At 41.1% G+C, this 18,259-nt stretch overlaps 1 protein-coding gene across 3 annotated transcripts in view; it reads right to left on the bottom strand.

Moving 5' to 3' along the window:
- Positions 1-18,259, bottom strand: part of odad2 (outer dynein arm docking complex subunit 2) — a 66,791-nt gene that overhangs the window by 22,756 nt on the left and 25,776 nt on the right. For all 3 annotated transcript variants that reach the window (XM_039790868.1, XM_039790871.1, XM_039790870.1), the window contains 5 exons: positions 6,903-7,049; positions 6,318-6,527; positions 4,983-5,216; positions 3,503-3,613; positions 248-402 (listed from right to left, as the gene is read on the bottom strand). In XM_039790868.1, the coding sequence (XP_039646802.1) occupies positions 248-402; positions 3,503-3,613; positions 4,983-5,216; positions 6,318-6,527; positions 6,903-7,049 (857 nt within the window). The remainder of the gene's footprint in view (positions 1-247; positions 403-3,502; positions 3,614-4,982; positions 5,217-6,317; positions 6,528-6,902; positions 7,050-18,259) is intronic.

Genomic DNA, 18,259 nt, shown 5'->3' with positions numbered 1-18,259 from the left:
GGGTGAAATGCATTTTTGTTATTAACACCCTTTTACACTGAGGCTTATTAGATTGTTGTTCCTATGAACAATGATTGAGTTATCAAAGTCAAACTAATCTGTTACTACTAATTACAAACACATAGTCATACATCCCAAAAGATATGGCTGCAATGCGTTTCTGTAACCCTGGTATGTTAAGTGTGTGTGTGAGAGGATATGTGTGTTAATGAGAGGTAATAAGTTGAGACCCTGAGTCCCGGCATACTTAGCCACATTCTCCATACTGATGGAACACTTCCAGATGGCTCCAGTGGCAGCAGCCAGGAGTAGCTTGTTGTCCGACTTGCTCAACAGTAAAACCAGCGGCTGCAGACCGCTGTACTTACGCACCAGGTCACGAGTTTGTTTGTCCTCTGCACACTGCAAAGCAAAAGAGAGGGTCAAGATCTACATAATGTCCTCTAGAGACATGGTCTAAGAAAAACTATTTATCTCTGTGTCCTTTTCTCCAATTTTGTGGATTTGTTCTTGTGATTAACAATATTTATTTTTTAACAAAATACAAAACATAACATTTGCAACATACACCCCCCCAACCCCCCACGCCCATCTCATCATCACCACCCACCCAGACCAAAATCAAGAAAAGATGACACAGTAACTACAATATTCAATATTAAATGATAACACCATAAGCCCGTCATACACGTCTCTCCCCAGCACAAAGCTTCCTAGGAGCCCTCTAGAAAGCTCAGGTACCTTCCCCATTTTCTAGTTTACATCCAATCTGGCAAACCGTTTATATGACATTTTTTTCAAATGCCACCACCCTAGCCGTCTCACCAGCCCACTCCTGTATTGATGGCACTCCGTCATTCTTACATCCTCTTAAAACAATCTGTCTGGCTATCATTAAACTAGTTTGGACCCAGCTTCTTATGTGCTTATCCATCCCGCTTAGGATTGACCCATCTCCCAGAACAAATAATCTTGGGCTGAAAGGAACCTGGGTCCCTGCAATCCGACATAGGTTATCATGTATCCCGGTCCAAAAAACCCTGGACCTTATCACAAGACCATAGGACATGAAGTAATTGGCGTCCTCTGTCTTACATTTCCAACAATTTCATGTGACTTTCAGACCAAGTCTAAACAATCTGGAGGGAGTCCAATAGAAGCGATGCATCATCTTAAACTGAATGAGGCGCACCCTCACATTGCATGACATAGTTTTAATATTCCTACAGATTCTGTACCACTCCTCATCATCCAGCGTAATACTCCGATCCCTTTCTCATGTCTTTTTGAGGGCTGTCCAGGCTCCATCTGCCAGGTCCATGAGCATAGAATAATACCCATAAGCCTCATGACCTTTTCCATATTTCGACACCTTTTCTAAACATTCTGGTGCCTTCAGGGCTGAAGAACTGGATCCAAAAATCTCAACTAACAGATGGCAAAGTTGCAAATACCAAAAAAAAAAAATTCCAAATTGCTGTACCACATCCTCAAAGGATTTCAATATGCCACCGAGATACAGATCCCCCAGTGTAACAATTCCCTTTTCCAACCAATCACTCTCAAAAAGGGGAGATCTACCAATACATAAATTTGGATTCCGCCAAACACTTAGATATTGATCCAGTTTAAACAACTGGGCTACTTTTGGTCCAAACGACATTTAGGGGAGAGATTATTGGATGTGTTTTTACCTCAACATACTGTAAGGGCGATAATGGGGCAAGAACAGATTTCTCCATACAATACCAGGGTGGGGCTCTCTCAGGAGGAAGTGACCAGTGGGCCAGATGCCTTAAGTTAAAAGCAAAGTAATAATACAACACATTTCCTTGACCCAAACCTCTTCTATCGGCTCTATGGCTAAACCAAAGGAGAAAGAGGTGAGCCCTGTCTTGTTCCCCTTCCAAGAGCAAAATATTCAGAAATTAACCCGTTAGTTTGCACCATAGCCTCTGGATGATTATGCAGCACCTTAATTCACTTTATAAAAATGAACATATAGCCCCATTTAACCATGTCAAATGCCTTTTCGACATCAAGGAAAACAGCAGCTATTGGGGATTATCAGCTACAGACCATAAAATATTATTGAGACACCTGATATTATCTGACGAGCTCCACCTGCGAATAAACCCCACCTGATCAGGATGAACTAGACAATTAATAACCTTATTTAATCTATTTGACAATTTTTTTTAAATAATCTTGACGTCTAACTGCATTAGGGAAATTGGGCGGTAATTCTTACAGTCTCCTGGGTCTTTACTTTTCTTAGGAACCAAAGTTATCACAGCCTAAATGTTGGTGGCAGTGTGCCCTTCTCCAGTGCCTCTCTATATTCCTCTAACAGAAGTGGAGCCAGTTTAGTTGCAAAACTCTTTAAAAAGTCTGCTGTAAAGCCATCGGACCCTGGGGCCTTAACCACAGGCAGGGCCCCCATTACCTCTTAAATTTTCTCAAATCTAGTCAAATCCGCCTTTAGAGTTCTCTTTGCTCTTCGGTCAGTTTGGGAAGCCCTAGTGGCTCTATGAAGGAACACATGTCTTCATCAGTAGAGGCAGATAACGTGTGTTTGATTTTACTTTCTAGTTCTAATAGTGCTTTAGCACTATTTCTCTTACAAAATGAAGCATGTTGTATAATCCGCCCCCGGATCACAGCCGTTAAGGCCTTCCATGCCAACCCTGAAGACGACACCGAGGGCCAATTGATCGCCAAGTAATCTTTTAGCTCAGACCTAAGCCATTCTATATTTTTTGGATCCTGTTAAAGGGAGCAGTTAAGGCACCACCTATAAAGAGCACCTTCTCTCACTTTGAGGCAGCAGGTCTAGGCACACCCACGCATGGTTAGAGATTACGATATTTCCTATCACACATCCTATAGCAGAGGAATGTATAGTCTCTCCCAGCTGGGTTCATAATTGTCCAAATATCAACCAAACCTAAAATCTTAGACATCTTCTGTAATGTGAGAGAGACTCTGGTGGCCCTGCGTGCTGCAACCCCACTGTAGTCCAAAACTGGATCCAGTATCAAATTAAAATAGCCCCCTAGAACAATATTGTGGTTCCCTACAGTTTGTAATTTCTTTTCCAAATCTATAAAAAATGCCTGATCATCTACATTAGGTGCATATATGTTAGCCTGCCAGAATTAGTTCTTGCCCTTGTATTTCATGTCGTTAGCCTGTTGCTTTTCTACCACGGTCACAGCAGCAGCGCCACGCTTTCTGCCACGTCTCCACCACGGAGCATGTGCTGCTTAATATCTCCACCGGCCGCTAACTTTTGGATTTCCACATTTTCGGCATCCAGAATGTTTCTCGTCATGGCTGAGCACAAATATCTCTGGTCAGTATCTTTAAAAGGATAAACAGCAGTGCACTAAACGGAGCTCGCCCTTCGCCCAACTAGTCCGCCATTAGGTCACGTGACACCTCTGGTGTTGAGTTTTTCATAGACTATGCATACGACAAGCGCAGAAGTGTGGAAAGGTACCTTGAAGATTGCACTGGCACAGTGCATTTGTAACTCATCATTGTCACTGCTTAGGTTTTTGACCAAATCCTTGATCATGTCCAACTTCTGAATGGCAATCCTGTAGCTTTCCTGTAGTGACACAACAATTAAAAAGACCACATGAACTGACTGACATGCACCAACAATTATGTCACATATATTGCTACTATATATTTTATGTTTCCAGTATTTTTCTTTCATATAGCAAGTATACTTTTATCATTATTTTCCACCCTTAAATATTTCAGAATTTTGTATATTTTTATGTTAATCATATGTTTACATCTCTTTTATTCAGTATGCACCATTTTTGATAATCTGTAGACCCTGCTGCAATCTCATTATGATAGTTAAAATGATAGGGTTGATAGGATCAATTCATTGTTGCTTTGGGTCTTTCATTAAATGAGTAGACAATACAATTGTTTGAATATCAACAGTATTTATACACTATTTATTTATCAATGCATTGTATTTTTAATGTCTTATAGAATCAGACTTGTAGGTTTTACTACACATTATTGACAACTTATACCACATTAAAGGGCAACTATTATATAGCATTTTCAGGATTATACTTGCATTTTGTGTTTGTACTAGAACATGTTTACATGCTTTAATGTTAAAAAAACTGCCCATGGCTGCTGCACCTGTATACACCCTCTGTATGAGCACTTTGTAGGAGCACCTGTCTCTTTAAGCCCCCCTCCCGACAAAGCCCAGTCTGCTCTGATTGCCCGGCGTGTTTTCTGGAATCTCCAGAGCCTCCGCTCCGTGTTTCACTAGTTGAAGCTGGAGCGACTGCAATGGAGTATATAGCAGGACTTTGTACTGTGATTAATCACCAATAAAGGCTTCTAAACCAAATATTACACAACCGGTCATGCAGTCCCAGCAGTAAAGGGACCGGAATTTGGGGAGAAATGACCAGCATTGGCCAACATTACAGCTATGTCGAGTTAGCATGTAGCTATTTAATAGTTAGCAGTACGCTAACGTTAGATAGTAGTGGAACGAAACAGCACTTTCTACCGTCAAAAATGGAAATAAAGGCATTTAAACCAAATACTACACAGAAAATGTTTCAGGAGTAATGTGACCCGGAATTGGGAAGAATTGAACCACAAGGTTAACACCGCAGTGGCTTAAAAAAACAAACACTCTCCAGTCCTGACTATCTGGAGCAGATGACCAATCATAGAAGGCCGGCTTAGAGTTGCGTAACACTTAGCCGAGAGTAGAAAAAACTGTTCAAACCGGAGCATTCACAACAGTTGGAAATCTGAAAGTTTTAGCTCACAGGGATTTGTTTAAAATACGTTTACTTCATTATTCGAAAAAAAAATTTATTCGAAAAAACATGTAGTCCAACATTATAACATTGTAAATATGACATAAAACACGGAAAAGCATAATATGTCACCTTTAAAGACAATATACAGTATTGTGCCTCTCTCACCTCTGAGGCACACTCCTGCAGGGTGCCCACCACAGGAATAAGCATGTTCTCATGCGGAGACATTAGCAGGCGTCCCAGCAGAGGGATACCCCCAGCCTTACGGATGGCCTCCTTGTTCTTAGTACTCTTGCTGCAGCTCCACAGTGCCAGAGCACCACAGCGAGCCACTTCTACATCCTTCTCCTGGTTTGCAGTCAGATCAGCTAAATTAGGGACACAGTCCAGCAGCTTTACCTGAGCAGAGAGACGAGGGACCCAGACTTGCATGTGGATAAAAACAAACATGAAACTGTGTGCAAATAAGCAGCCAGACCCCACATGTTTAAGCAGAAAACTTCCATGCACACATTTACACAAACTCAGTGAACCTGTCATAAATTCAAGGACTCTGAAAAGTTTGCTTGCAGGACTGGAGTGATAATGGATGGTTCCAGATGGGAAAAGAAAGTTGTTGGCTGTGATTAAGGGTGTAATTAAAATTCTATTACCACTGGGTCTGCAAGGACGAAAAAGCCAGCGATGCTAGGAGTGGAAAACTGTCAGGATAGATGTTGATGTTAGGCCTGAAAAGCCCAGTGTGACAGTTTATGGACATCATTCAGTGTTCTAATCCATAGTTCCTGGCCAGTGAGACAGAGCACGCAAAGCTATTACACACAGCACAGTTCAAAGGTGGTCTCATAGCATAGCGTGAAATTAATCTGCCTCCGTAAGTGACTTGCACATGAGAACATCCGATTTGGGGCTGAGTAAAATATACAAGGAATGGAGGCTTTAATCACAGGTCCCTTTGTCAACAAACATGAATGCAGGTCAGAGGATGTAGGGGACATTCTATCTGTTTTACCATAGCCCCCACTCTGCTGGTTTCAAAGACTGGGTGAAAAAGGATGGATGGGCCACTATCTGGCAATTACATACAGTGTGAAACGGGCATGAATGGGTAATTGATTTGCTGTGCAGAAAAACGTAGTTCAGTAAACTCTGGATATGTGTTTTACACTTTAAATAAAATAGTAATGGTAGTACTGTATGTGGATAACATCGCAATAAGTCACCATTCTGTTTTTCCAAAGGTTCCAAGGTGTCTGCGGTTTAGTACAAAAAAGGTTGAACTAAATCACAAACTGGCACAGACATAGACACGTGTTTAAATTAATAGAAAATCTGCCCCCATAGGACATAACATTTTCCATTGACATTAATACAGAAAGATCAGATTCTGGTCTGCAGTTTTCTCACCTGATACTCTTCAGATGAGCATTACAGAGACTTTTTAAGTGACTGTTCATGTTGCACTAACCTGAAGTTACATTTTTCTGTGCTTATGCTCACCAGTTTTTTGATACCGCCATACTGCCTGACGGTTGTCCTTGCTCTGCGGAACCTGGCCACATTAGCGACGGTCTCAGCAGCTAAGGCCTTGAGGTCCTTGACTGGTGAGTCCAGTATCTTCACAATGCTCTGCAGGCCTCCCATGTCAACAATGGCTCGACGAATTTGCACATTGTGACTTATCTTTCTCAGGATTTTCAGAGATCCAATCTAAAAACACACAAGAAAAACGTTCATACTTAAAAACATATTTTAAAATGATAGGTTTTATGGAAAATAAACGGTTGTGCCTATTCCAACATGAGGTGTCCATCTGTACTAAGAGTACATACAGCAATATCTAGTAGCCAAACATTTACCCACATTTCTACTAAAAATAGACAGGACAAAAAGCTGTAATAAAATCAGGCTAAAAAGAACTGAGTCATTAGAGCACACTGGAGAATAATTGCTACCCCGTGTCTTTAAAGGCATGCTCTCTACCCAGCACTGGTACTTCTCTAACTGAAACACAGGCTGGCACACACGGCCAGCAATGTTTATGCCTACAGGCCATCCAGGTCCAGCTTTGGCACAGCTACTCACTTTGCATTTGACTTCATCTGTATCCAGCAAGTTAATGAGGACTTCAAGGCCACCTACGTCCCGGATGGCCAGTTGGCACGTCTCCTGCATCAAATTAAAGTCCATCATGGCGCACAGAGTGAGCACAGTGGCCGTCTGGTCGCCTCCCTGAAATAATAATGCCAAACATGTATGAATAAAAAAGGGAGACAAAAAGGAAGAGTGGGGAGAAAATTACATTAAGCAACATTAAGCAGACATGATTTGGAAAAGGGAGGAGAATACAAACCTCCCTCCATTCACCCACACTGCTACTCCCTCGGTTGTTTCCCCCATAATACCACTCATGCTGTTTTTTTTTTTGTTTAAACCACAGCCTGGTAAGTGTTTGGCTTTGTGTTGGTAAACAATGATGGAAAGAAATTATCTGCTAACAGAGCACTGAGCTCTGACAACAGCACCAAGCCCAGAAAGCATTAGAAATGGCGCATAAGATAAAAAAAATAACACGATTAGTGCTGAAAACCTGAAACTAATGATGAGTTTGCATTTCAAATGAGAATATGTTTTGACAGTTGCTATATACACACATATCATTTTAGACCTGGGCTGTTTCAGGAAGTTTTAACAAACTCTGAGTCTAATCCTGATCTCTGAGTTGATTTACCCTGAGATGGGAAACTTTGGGTTTTTGGTTCCAGAACAGCTTATTCGAGTTGGTTCAATCAACTCAGAGTAGGTTCACTCAGAGTTAAGGGCGTGCACCACCACTATAAAAAGGCAGCATGAATGGAGCCATGATATTACGATTCACCATGGCAACAACCACAAACAAACTGGTCGCACATACAGCAAGTTTGAATATATATTTTGTTAAAAAAAAAAGCAACACGGCTGCTGCTGCAAAATAGCGAGAATTGGTGTGGGAGAAAATTGCTGCTCGAGTCAATGCGTAAGCTCTAATAAAGTGTATTAATTTCATATTTAATCACAGGTAACCTATAATATTACTGGTGAAAACTGGAATGGTAGTAGGCTACACCTATAATTTCATTTAGGTGCAATCCTGCGAGCGAAAAAGTAAGCTACTACTACCCATTCGGAGGTTGCAGCACCATCATTAACAGAATTATGATTTACAATCATTTATTTCTTTTTAATGTCTCTTACTGGTTTGTGTCCAGGGAAAACTACAAAAACGTTTAAAAAATGTTTCAGAGCGAGTCACACTCTCCTGACGGCGCTTTGCTACAGTGGCTTTACTAATAACAATGTTGTAAAGAAAACTGCCTTTTGCAAAAAAAAAAAAAACGTAATGTGATACACAAAGAATCTGCTGGGATGTAAGAGCATGTCCAAAATGGGTGACATTAGTGATATGAGGACGGATAAGGTATCTACATATCTGATAGACTGGGAAGAAAAACGATACCGCTCAAATAGATAGTAATCTGGAAATGAAAATACATCTATAGTCTGGGCCTCAATATCATCTCCCGATGTGTGTTTAGCTAACTAAGTAATACAGCTTCTTCATCAACGGAATCGTTGACAAAAGGAAATGCCATGTTCGGAACAAAAACGTTTTATAGTCTGCCTAACATGGTTAATAAACCAACCCTGTTTTTTTATTCATGCAGATAACAAACTGCGCTAAAATGTGCCTGATACAGACTGAATAAATGAATGAGGAAATGAAAGAGTCCTGTGTTAGAGGGAGGAGACTGAGAGAAGAAAACCTGCTCCCGATCAGGTTAGGTTCACAGGCTCAGTTACCATAGTAACTGACTCTGAGGTTAAGTTACCTCTCTTTCTGAAACAGAAAACCCAGAGTTTCCCTCATCTCAGAGTTAACAAACTCAGAGTTTTCACTAAACCAGAGGTCCGTTCCAGGTAGGAGGTTTAACAAACTCTGAGTCTAACCCTGATCTCTGAGTTGATTTACCCTGAGATGGGAAACTCAGAGTTTCGCTCAGGGTTACGCGCGTGCACATAAGGCAGTATGAATGGAGCCATGATTCTACGATTCACCATGGTAACAACCACAAACAAACGGGTCGGCGGAAATACTCATGCGCACAAACAGCGAGTTTGAACATGCATTTCGTTAAAAAAAGCAAGACAGCGGCTGCTGCTGCAAAAGAGAGAGAATTTGTGTGGGAGAAAATTGCTGCTTAAGTGTCGTACGCGATTAACAGTGTATTAATTTCATATTTAATCACAGTTAACTTATAATATTAGGCTACTGGTGAAAACTGGAATTGTAGGCTACACCTATAATTTTATTCAGGTGCAATCCTGCGGGCGAAAAAGTTAACTATACTATTCCCATTCTGAGGCTGCAGCACCATGATCATTAACAGAACTATAAGTATAATCATTTATTTCTTTTTAATGGCTCTCAGTGGTTTTTGTCCAGGGAACACGTTTAAAAAACGTTTCAGAGCGATCACACTTTTCTGACGGCTCTACATACAGTGGCTTTACTATTACAGTATGATCCGCTGCTGTTATAAAGAAAACTGCCGTTTGCAAAAAACACAAAGAATCTGCTGGGATGTTAAAGCCTGTCCACGGTGTTGAACTAGTGGAAGGATAAGGTATCTACATATCTAATAGACTGTGATAAAAAATACCACTCAAATCGGTTATGCGGAAATGAAAAAAAATCTAGTCGGGATTCAATATCATCTCCCGACGTAAACTCTGAATTAATACAGCTTTTTCATCAACGGGATCGTCGACAAAAGGACATGATATGTTTGAGAAAAAAACATTTTATAGTCTGCCTAACATAAACCAATAATTTTTTTTATTCATGCAGATAACAAACTGCATTAAAATGCGCCTGATACAGACTGAATGAATGAGGAAATGAGTTTCCCCTCCCTCTGAGAGGGAGGAGAATGAGAGAAACTCGAGTTTTTTTCCCCGTTTCTCTCAGTCTCCTCCCTCTCAGCGGGAGGAGACTGAGAGAAACTCAAGGTTTCTTGAAGAAAACCTGCTCCCGACCAGGTTAGGTTCACAGACTCAGTTACCATAGTAACTGACTCTGAGGTTAAGTTACCTCTCTTTCTGGAACGGAAAACCCAGAGTTTCCCTCATCTCAGGGTTAACCAACTCAGAGTTTTCACTAAACCTGTTTTCTGGAACGGGCCTCTGCTTTCAGAAACGGACCCATGCAGTGATTAGCAACTTAGTAGCTACAACACTACTAAGTCAGCAAGTGCTTTGAGAGGGAAAAATATGTTCTTTGATTTAAATTCAAGCCCCTCAACACACATGGGGCAGAAAACTGATTAAGTTTTGTTACCACTCTAAGTGTTTACTATAAACATAAAGAATACACATATTTAAAAGTGGGCATGTCTGGTCAAACCTTGCTGCACACTTTTTAAAATCAAATGTTTTGCTTTTTAAAGACCTTTTATGGACCTCGACAGAGAAAATGTCATACATTTCCACAGCAAAACAAATGCACATTAGGGTTGAGCTTTGTGTTTGATATCAACTTGACAACATTAATAAGGATATTTTCTGGATATTTTTAGAACTCCATACAACAGATAAAACTGTTTAAAAAGTTTTAATTTTACATTTTAATTACAATTTTCTTGGAATTGTTAAGGCTGTTCTGGTTGTTCTCACACTCACAGAGTAGGCTATAGTTAATTCTTCACATTAAGACATGGGGGCTACACGTTACAGTATATCTACCATTCAACAACTTCAACAGTCAAGTAAATTATTAACTCCAGCTATGCAGCCACTAAATTAAAAGTCCGCTCCTCTACTTCACGTATAATAGTTTATTGTTTTGTAGCGTTGTCTGTACTAAAAACCTAATTATCCAGATTATATCAACAATCAGAAAAATTAAGGCTTTGTGTCTTTTCTAAAACCCTTGGCCAACTGTCACCTGTATGTTTTGTATACTTCTTTAATCCTATTTGTGAAAGCAGGTGGCCTGTGGAGAACCAATCGAAATATTACAAAAAAAGAAAGAGATAGACTGGACCAAAGATCAAACCATATTTAAATAAGCAAATCCTGTGGGGAGCTATTTGTAATTTAACTAGGTATCACCTCAAAATTTAAGACCTACCCTAATTAAAAAATAAGACGTTTAAATTATGGAAATGTAATTTAAGACTTGTTTACGGTGGCCCTGAGAGGCTACAGCACGCAACAATAAGACAACACATGCAAATAAACCACAGCACGCACTAATAAGACAACACATGCGACTAAACCACAGCACGCATGTGGTTTAGTTGCATGTGTTGTCTTATTAGTGCGTGTTGTGGTTTAGTTGCATGTGTTGTCTTATTAGTGCGTGCTGTGGTTTAGTTGCATGTGTTGTCTTATTAGTGTGTGCTGTGGTTTAGTTGCATGTGTTGTCTTATTTGTGTGTGCTGTGGCCTCTCAGGGCCACCGTACCTGTTCACCTGATCGCAGCCAGACAGATTGGATAACATGGGCGCCAAAAAGAAAATAGCTCTGCTTCACAGCTTTTCGCGGTGTGTTTCTGCCATGACTCTATTTTACTTTTTTCTCCTAAATTTAGTGTCCAAATACTTTCTTACTTACTATCTTTGTTCAGATTCCCATCACAATGCATAAATCCACATAATGTCCTAGCTGTGGATGGATGTTGACAGCATTATAGCACTTAAAATACCAGTCTTAGGGTTGGTGCTTTAAGATGGCATGCAGCAATGGTGTTTTTATATTTCCATATTTAGTCTATATCATATGCAATTGCATAACAAACCTTGTTGACATGCAATAGTTTTGATCATGAGAAGGGGGAAAAAAATCGGTAGTCAGATAAAACTGAAGCTCATGGCCTGGAAATGCAACAGTTAGAACAGTTAGCTGCTGTAATACTAGACCTGCTACATGGCTTTGATATGTGACACTGAAACATCCAGTCCAAAATCTTTTGGCAAGTGAACAATCAAATATTATTTCTTTTTTGCATTAGTTTGAATGTGCCACAGATATAATTCTCATCAAGTGAATTCAAGGACGTCTCCACTGTTCCAAGCTTCATAAGCAATTTTAAGATGGCAGGACCATCCTAAACAGATTATTTCAACCAAACATAAAAATGTAGCATGTCCTGCTATCAGCTACCCATATGAGTAGAAAATAACCCATCACTTCATAGAAGACCGGGCAATAATCTGTTTCATGCAGCTGTTGGAGGGGCCGGCTCATCAGTGTAGGCCTTAGCAGAGTCTCAAGTGGTGTTTGATCATATCTCCCTCACAAACCAGTGCTCTGACACAGCAGGATAACAGCCACATGTGTTCTCCATATCATGATGCTAGCCTAAATTTGAACCATTTGCCACATTAACAGCAGTGGATCTAGAGCTTCCTTTGTCTCCTTCATTCTCACTCTTCAAAGGATTCGGCAGGCAAGGTTCATACCTTGTAAAAACAACAAAAAAAGCTATGTTTAGGAGTAATAGCTGGGAGAACAGTAACAGATCATGTGCTTTCATTTTTGTTAGCTTTGGTCTTGAAGTATTGTCGACATTCTTTAAAACATTGACAACATCTGACAATCTTTTATGGTGAAAGATCTTTGACTCTCTGCGCATGATAGGGACAGATGAAAGTGAAAACAATTCAACCGCTATTGGACTGGCTTGGCATTTCCATAATCAAAATGCAATACCACTACTAGTTAAAGGGGAACTACGCCCTTTTTCAAAATTCATAAATGTTTTCCTATGGTTACAGAAAAACTAGTGGCCCAATTTAGTTGGTGAAAGGTGTAGCATGGGCTAAGAAAGAACCCATACAATTTTGGAGCAGATCTGAATCAAGGGCGGATACACAAACTATTTTTTGCTCTCATTAACATTGAGAGATAGACACGGATTTAACTGGTCAGAAATTGAGTACTCCCACTTTTTGGTAAAGAACAACTGAATGGTGGACATTTCACTAATGTAATATAAGCCCTATTTACTCAAATTATAGATAATACTTGAAACCATTTCTACTTCACCTGTAAAGTGAGCTTGTCACTCACCGACATTACTTTTTGCAAGGATCATGTATTTCTCATGGTTGTAATACATTGTAGTCTAATATTTTAAATCAATGTGGTGCAACTGAATGCCAGAAAATGGTTAAAATAGCCTATGTATTTATGGGTGTTGCTTTGTTTATCTGAACGGATGGAGAGGCATCAGCCACTTACAGAGTAGTCTATATCGACGACGTTTCATTTTCAGGATTGTTCAGGTGCCTCCGGAAATTTTGCCAGATGTTCCTCATTTCCGTCACCTTCCGCTTTCGTTGTGTTTCTAAAAGGCGGTCGATTTATGAGGACTATGGTTAACTGCTCCTCAGATCTCTGCAGGGTAAATCCAGACAGCTAGCTAGAATATCTGTCCAATCGGAGTTTTCTGTTGCACAACTAAAACAAACTTTTGAAAGAGCACGTTCAACCAAAACAAGTTCCTTCCCAAGGCTATTTTGCAGAGGCACAGTTGCTCCGTCCGGCACTTGATGCCACCCAAGACGATTGTGATTGGTTTAAAGAAATGCCAATGAACCAGAGCACATTTTTTACCATCTGGGAATGTTGTGTGGACTAGCCAGTCCCTCCTCCGCAGCGCTGTGACTACTCAGAGCGATACATTGGTCAAGTCCCGCCTCTAGCTGTATTTGATTGACAGATCATGACGCACCTTTATGATTGCGTGAGAGGACATGTGCTTGTAAGACAGCAAGCGGAGCAAAGAAAACAGATTGTTTACAGCAAAACATTGACAGTTAGCATTAAAAAGAGAGCTGGTAAAACACAATCAAATTATTAAAGGCAGAAGGAAACTAAAGTGGAAGCAATCACAATTTTGGAAAGTCACGTTTTTCTCTTCCATCTATGGCTGTATGATGCTAATGTTTCTAGTTGTGTGTGCTGCAACAGATTGCCCCTGCATGTAAGAGCAGGGGTCGGAGCCTTCCTCTTTCTCGGGTTTATATATTTCCCAGTATAAGTACGTTATTACGTCGTCTTCTGCCCTCCGAGTCCTCGACTTTATTATTTAGGAGTTTTGTTGTCTTTTGGAGTTTTTTTCAAGGCTTTTTTTTTTTTGGAAAATCTATTTTTTATTATGCAAAACTTTATGCAAAACAAATTCCACAATACGTGCCAGGTAATGTCAAGTGGTGCATAGAACAGATGAACACAAATTGAACAAGAACAAAAACCCTCCCCGACCCTCTGTGGTCTCGAGGAAAAAAAACTAAAACAAACAGAAATCACACCTTGCCTAGTTGCTCTCCTCTAGTTCTTGTGGCGTTGAGGTCATTAGGTCTGATATTTGTGCTGCTGCGCTTTCCCATAGGCTGACAGTTGATGGTTTGGCTTTGTTAATCCTTGCTGTAGAGAGCTCAAGCATAATGTAATGGAGATACGCTAACCACTGTTTTATACAAAGCGAGTGGAGGGGGAGCCAGCGTTGAGCTCTCATTTTCTTGGTTGCAGTTGAGCCAGCTAGCCAAATCTTCCTCGGTCTCTCAAGCAGGTGTAATTTAGGCTATGTTTACATGGAAACGATCTGGAGAGAAAACGCAAAAGTGGCGTTGCGTTATCACTTTTTATTCTGCGTTTAGACGAGCGTTATGGGGGGGGAATCTGCGTGCATATGGTGACGCAAAAGTGTGTGAAATTCGATGTAGTATGCACTCCAGGTGACTAGGTGGCACTGCCACACAACATCACCAAGGCACCCGCCTGCGTAGAACCTTCCTTCTACTTCTCTCCTTAGTAGCGCAAAACCAAAACATGTCGAAGCGAACAACAAAAGCTTGTCTGGAAAGACGAGGAGGTGGAGTTGCATGTTTGTCTGATGATGACCGGCACAGTTGACCGTGATAAGCCACAGCACAGCACCCACGGGAGCACTACCAATACCCTGAGCCTCGCGGCCCTTCAGCCGCTGCTTGAGAGCGAGAGGCAGGGGGCAGAGGAGGCTGAAGCAGACCCTCCTCTGCCCGCTGGCCGCTGCCACTCGCTCGCTCTCTCTCTCTCTCTTCATCTGCAACGTTGTCGCCTACTCTGGCTCAAATGAATAGCCTACATATCGTCATCGAACTATAACAACCTTATCCACATTGTCGAAATCATTTAAATATTGAGCCATTACATTGAAATTCTAACAGGAGCCTATAATTTCTGTAGCCTACTCCGTAACAACAGACGCCTTTTTCTCGTCTCTCTCCACACCTCTGTCTTCAGACTTTTGCGTTTTTACCCTTTAGACCAGGGCTATTCAATTAATTTGGAATTGGGGCCAGGTCATGAAACTGAGGCAAAATAAGGGGCCGGAGAATATGAGTAATTATAGTAACAAATAAAGAAATTACAACAACATACTGAAGGAGTCAATATATTCTATTTTGTAAATGCAGAACAACATATGCACATTGTGATGCACTAAGACACATAGGCCCAAGGCATTGTTCCATTCAAATGGCAATACAATGTTGAAAAATCAGAGACACAGACAATTAGAGAAATGCAATTCACTAACAGAAAACATCCACTTAATTGCACATAACTGTACCAACTTTACAGCTCGTTATCCTCAATTGACAATGTGGAGATACATTTCAGTGTTAGTAAAGAGGGAAATCATTCTCAGAAAAATAAGTCTCCCTTCTCAACAGGCTAAAAACAGAAATGGAGCTAAATGGTGCTGATTACAACACACACTTTTTTTCCCTTCTAACAAAATAATACTGTACTTACTTTTGTCCAGTTTGAAAATAAATCAGACACCTTAACAATCAGTCTAGGTCAGTCATATCACAGATATTTAAGATTGCACTCATTTGAATGACAGGCAACATCAATGTATCTCCACCAACAAAAATAAAACCAAAGTGCATAGTGTGGTACAGAATAAAATTAAAACAACATAACAGTGCATGGCACTTTATCAAGGCAAAACATTTCAAACTGCATTCAACAATAAGACCACATCAAGAAAAACATTAAGTGCATAATGTGGAGTGAAAAACATGTTAATTGCATCATACCGTTCAAAAATCAATCCTCATTTCTTGCTTGACTAGTTATGCCTGTTACCTTGGATGCAGTTTGCCAACATTTGCCATCTAATGAGAGAAATGGCATTTTTTTGACTTTGCAAGAGCAGTAAAGTCAGGTGTATATGTTGTCAGGGCAATGCGCAAGCAGTGTTGCAGATGCTGGTCAGTGAGAGATATGCGATTGTGAGTTTTAATGGCATTCATGTGTGAGAATGACGACTCACAAGTGTATGTTGAGCCAAACATTGTCAGAAGAAAAAGTGCAAGACCCCTTGAATGTGGAAATTTCTCTCGGCTGACTTCATGGGTCCAGAACTTTTCAAAACCTGCCTGCTGCAATGACTGTCGCAAGTCATCTGACGACTGAATGTCAATGAGTTCCAGTTGTAAAGACCCCTCATCCAATGACGATACCAGCTCCTTCCCTTTCAATGCAAAGTCTGCCTCAACATTCACACAGTAAGGGTCCTTTACAAATCTCATCACTTCACTGGAGATGCTGAAATCCTCAAACCTAGTGGCAAAGTTGTTTTTCAATGAGTCAATAAACCCTGACATCACCTCGGTAATTTGCAGGCCAGATTTTCTCAATGTGGGGAAGTGGAGCATCTTGGCAGGACAAAGATCAGCAGAAAAGACTGAGAGCTTTCTTTGAAAAGCATGAAGTTTCTCCACAAGTTCTGCGACTGTTTTATCTCTGCCCTGCAACTCCATGTTGAGTTGGTTCAAATGATGGAAAACGTCACTCAAAAAGCAAACAGCGGCATTAAACTCATCATTTTCCATCAGAGACAGAAACTTGCCAGCTTTTTTCAAGTTTGAAGACCGGAGAAACACCAGAATCTCCTCTTTTAGTTCACAAAAACGTTTCAAAGCGTTCCCTTTGCTAAGCCATCTAATGTCATTGTGAATGAGCAAATCTTTATATTCAGCAGACATGTCAGTCAGCAGCTTGCGGAAAAGGCGGTGCTGTAAACTGGAGGTACAACGGATGAAGTTTATAATTGCCATAACAGAGTCCATGGTCTCTTTTAACTCACCACTCAGCTTGGCACACAGGAGGCTTTGGTGGATGAGGCACGCAGAGATCTCACCTGCGGAACCGCGCTGCCATCCTTCCGGCGAGCCCCTGATCCCTGCCCGCCATCGAGGCGACCATCCGTCACCAACATGTTGACGCGTGCCAAATCCAAGTTGTTCTCCTCAAAGAATGAAGCAATTTTTGTGAAGAGAATCTCACCGGTAGTATGCCCCTCCATTGGAATTAGTCCAAGCAGATCCTCACGAAAACATTCCCCATCAAAAATCGCACAGAGGCACAGCTGTGCAACATCACTGTTATCAGTCGACTCATCCACGGCCAAAGACATCACCTCGGCATTCCTCAGCTTGTCCAAAAGCGTCTCAAAAACGTCCGATGCAAGGGACTCGACTCTCCTCATATTTGACGTGTCAGAAATTGGAATTTGCTTGATCGAATCGATAATGTTTTTTCGGGTTTTCTCATCTGTTACCACCTCCTCAATGGATGCTAGCATACACTCCTTGACTGTCTCTGAGTCTGTAAACGGCTTTTTCTTTTTGCCCAATATCCATGCCACTCGTAACGATGCCGCAGTTGCTCTCTCTTGATCTGTACAGGCCCGAAACAAAATGCGTCGTCTTTGCTCATAACAAGATGTAAGCCCCGTTATCTTCTGCTTCCGAGCAGCGGAGCCCGGAGGGAAAGTAGCATCAAAGTTAGCATGCGTTGTCTTGAAATGCCTTCTCAAATTATACTCTTTGCACACGGCGAGGCACTCGTTGCAGATTAAGCACACAGGATTCACATCAACGGCAATAAACGCGTATTTCTCTGTCCATTCATTTTTGAACTGCCTGTTCTCTGAGTCAACTTTTCTTTTTTTTAAGGTGGAGAGAGACATTTTTTCTTGTTAGCCAAACTTTGTGTTTGGCTTGAAAGAAAGTCAGAACGCGGCACTAGAGCGCGCGAATGGGCGACTTTGATTGGTCATGTGTGGTCCCCCAAAATATATGTCCGGCCGAAACAGGTAGATATTCTAATCTACCTGTTTTGCCACCATGGCTGAAAGGGGTGCATACCGCCTCCTACTGCACGAAAGAATGTACAATTAACCATAGTCATGCGATGTATGAGACTACCCATATGTAATAACTACACTTCACTCCAAGGGCCGGTACAAAATCCCACAGGGGCCGGACCCGGCCCGGGGGCCGCCAATTGAATAGCCCGGCTTTAGACGGTAACGCGACGGTGGAGCATTTTTAAGATTTCCA

The sequence above is a fragment of the Perca fluviatilis genome, chromosome 22, assembly GCF_010015445.1.
Source record: "Perca fluviatilis chromosome 22, GENO_Pfluv_1.0, whole genome shotgun sequence".
Taxonomy (NCBI): domain Eukaryota; kingdom Metazoa; phylum Chordata; class Actinopteri; order Perciformes; family Percidae; genus Perca; species Perca fluviatilis.
This window is presented reverse-complemented; position numbering and strand designations above follow the sequence as displayed.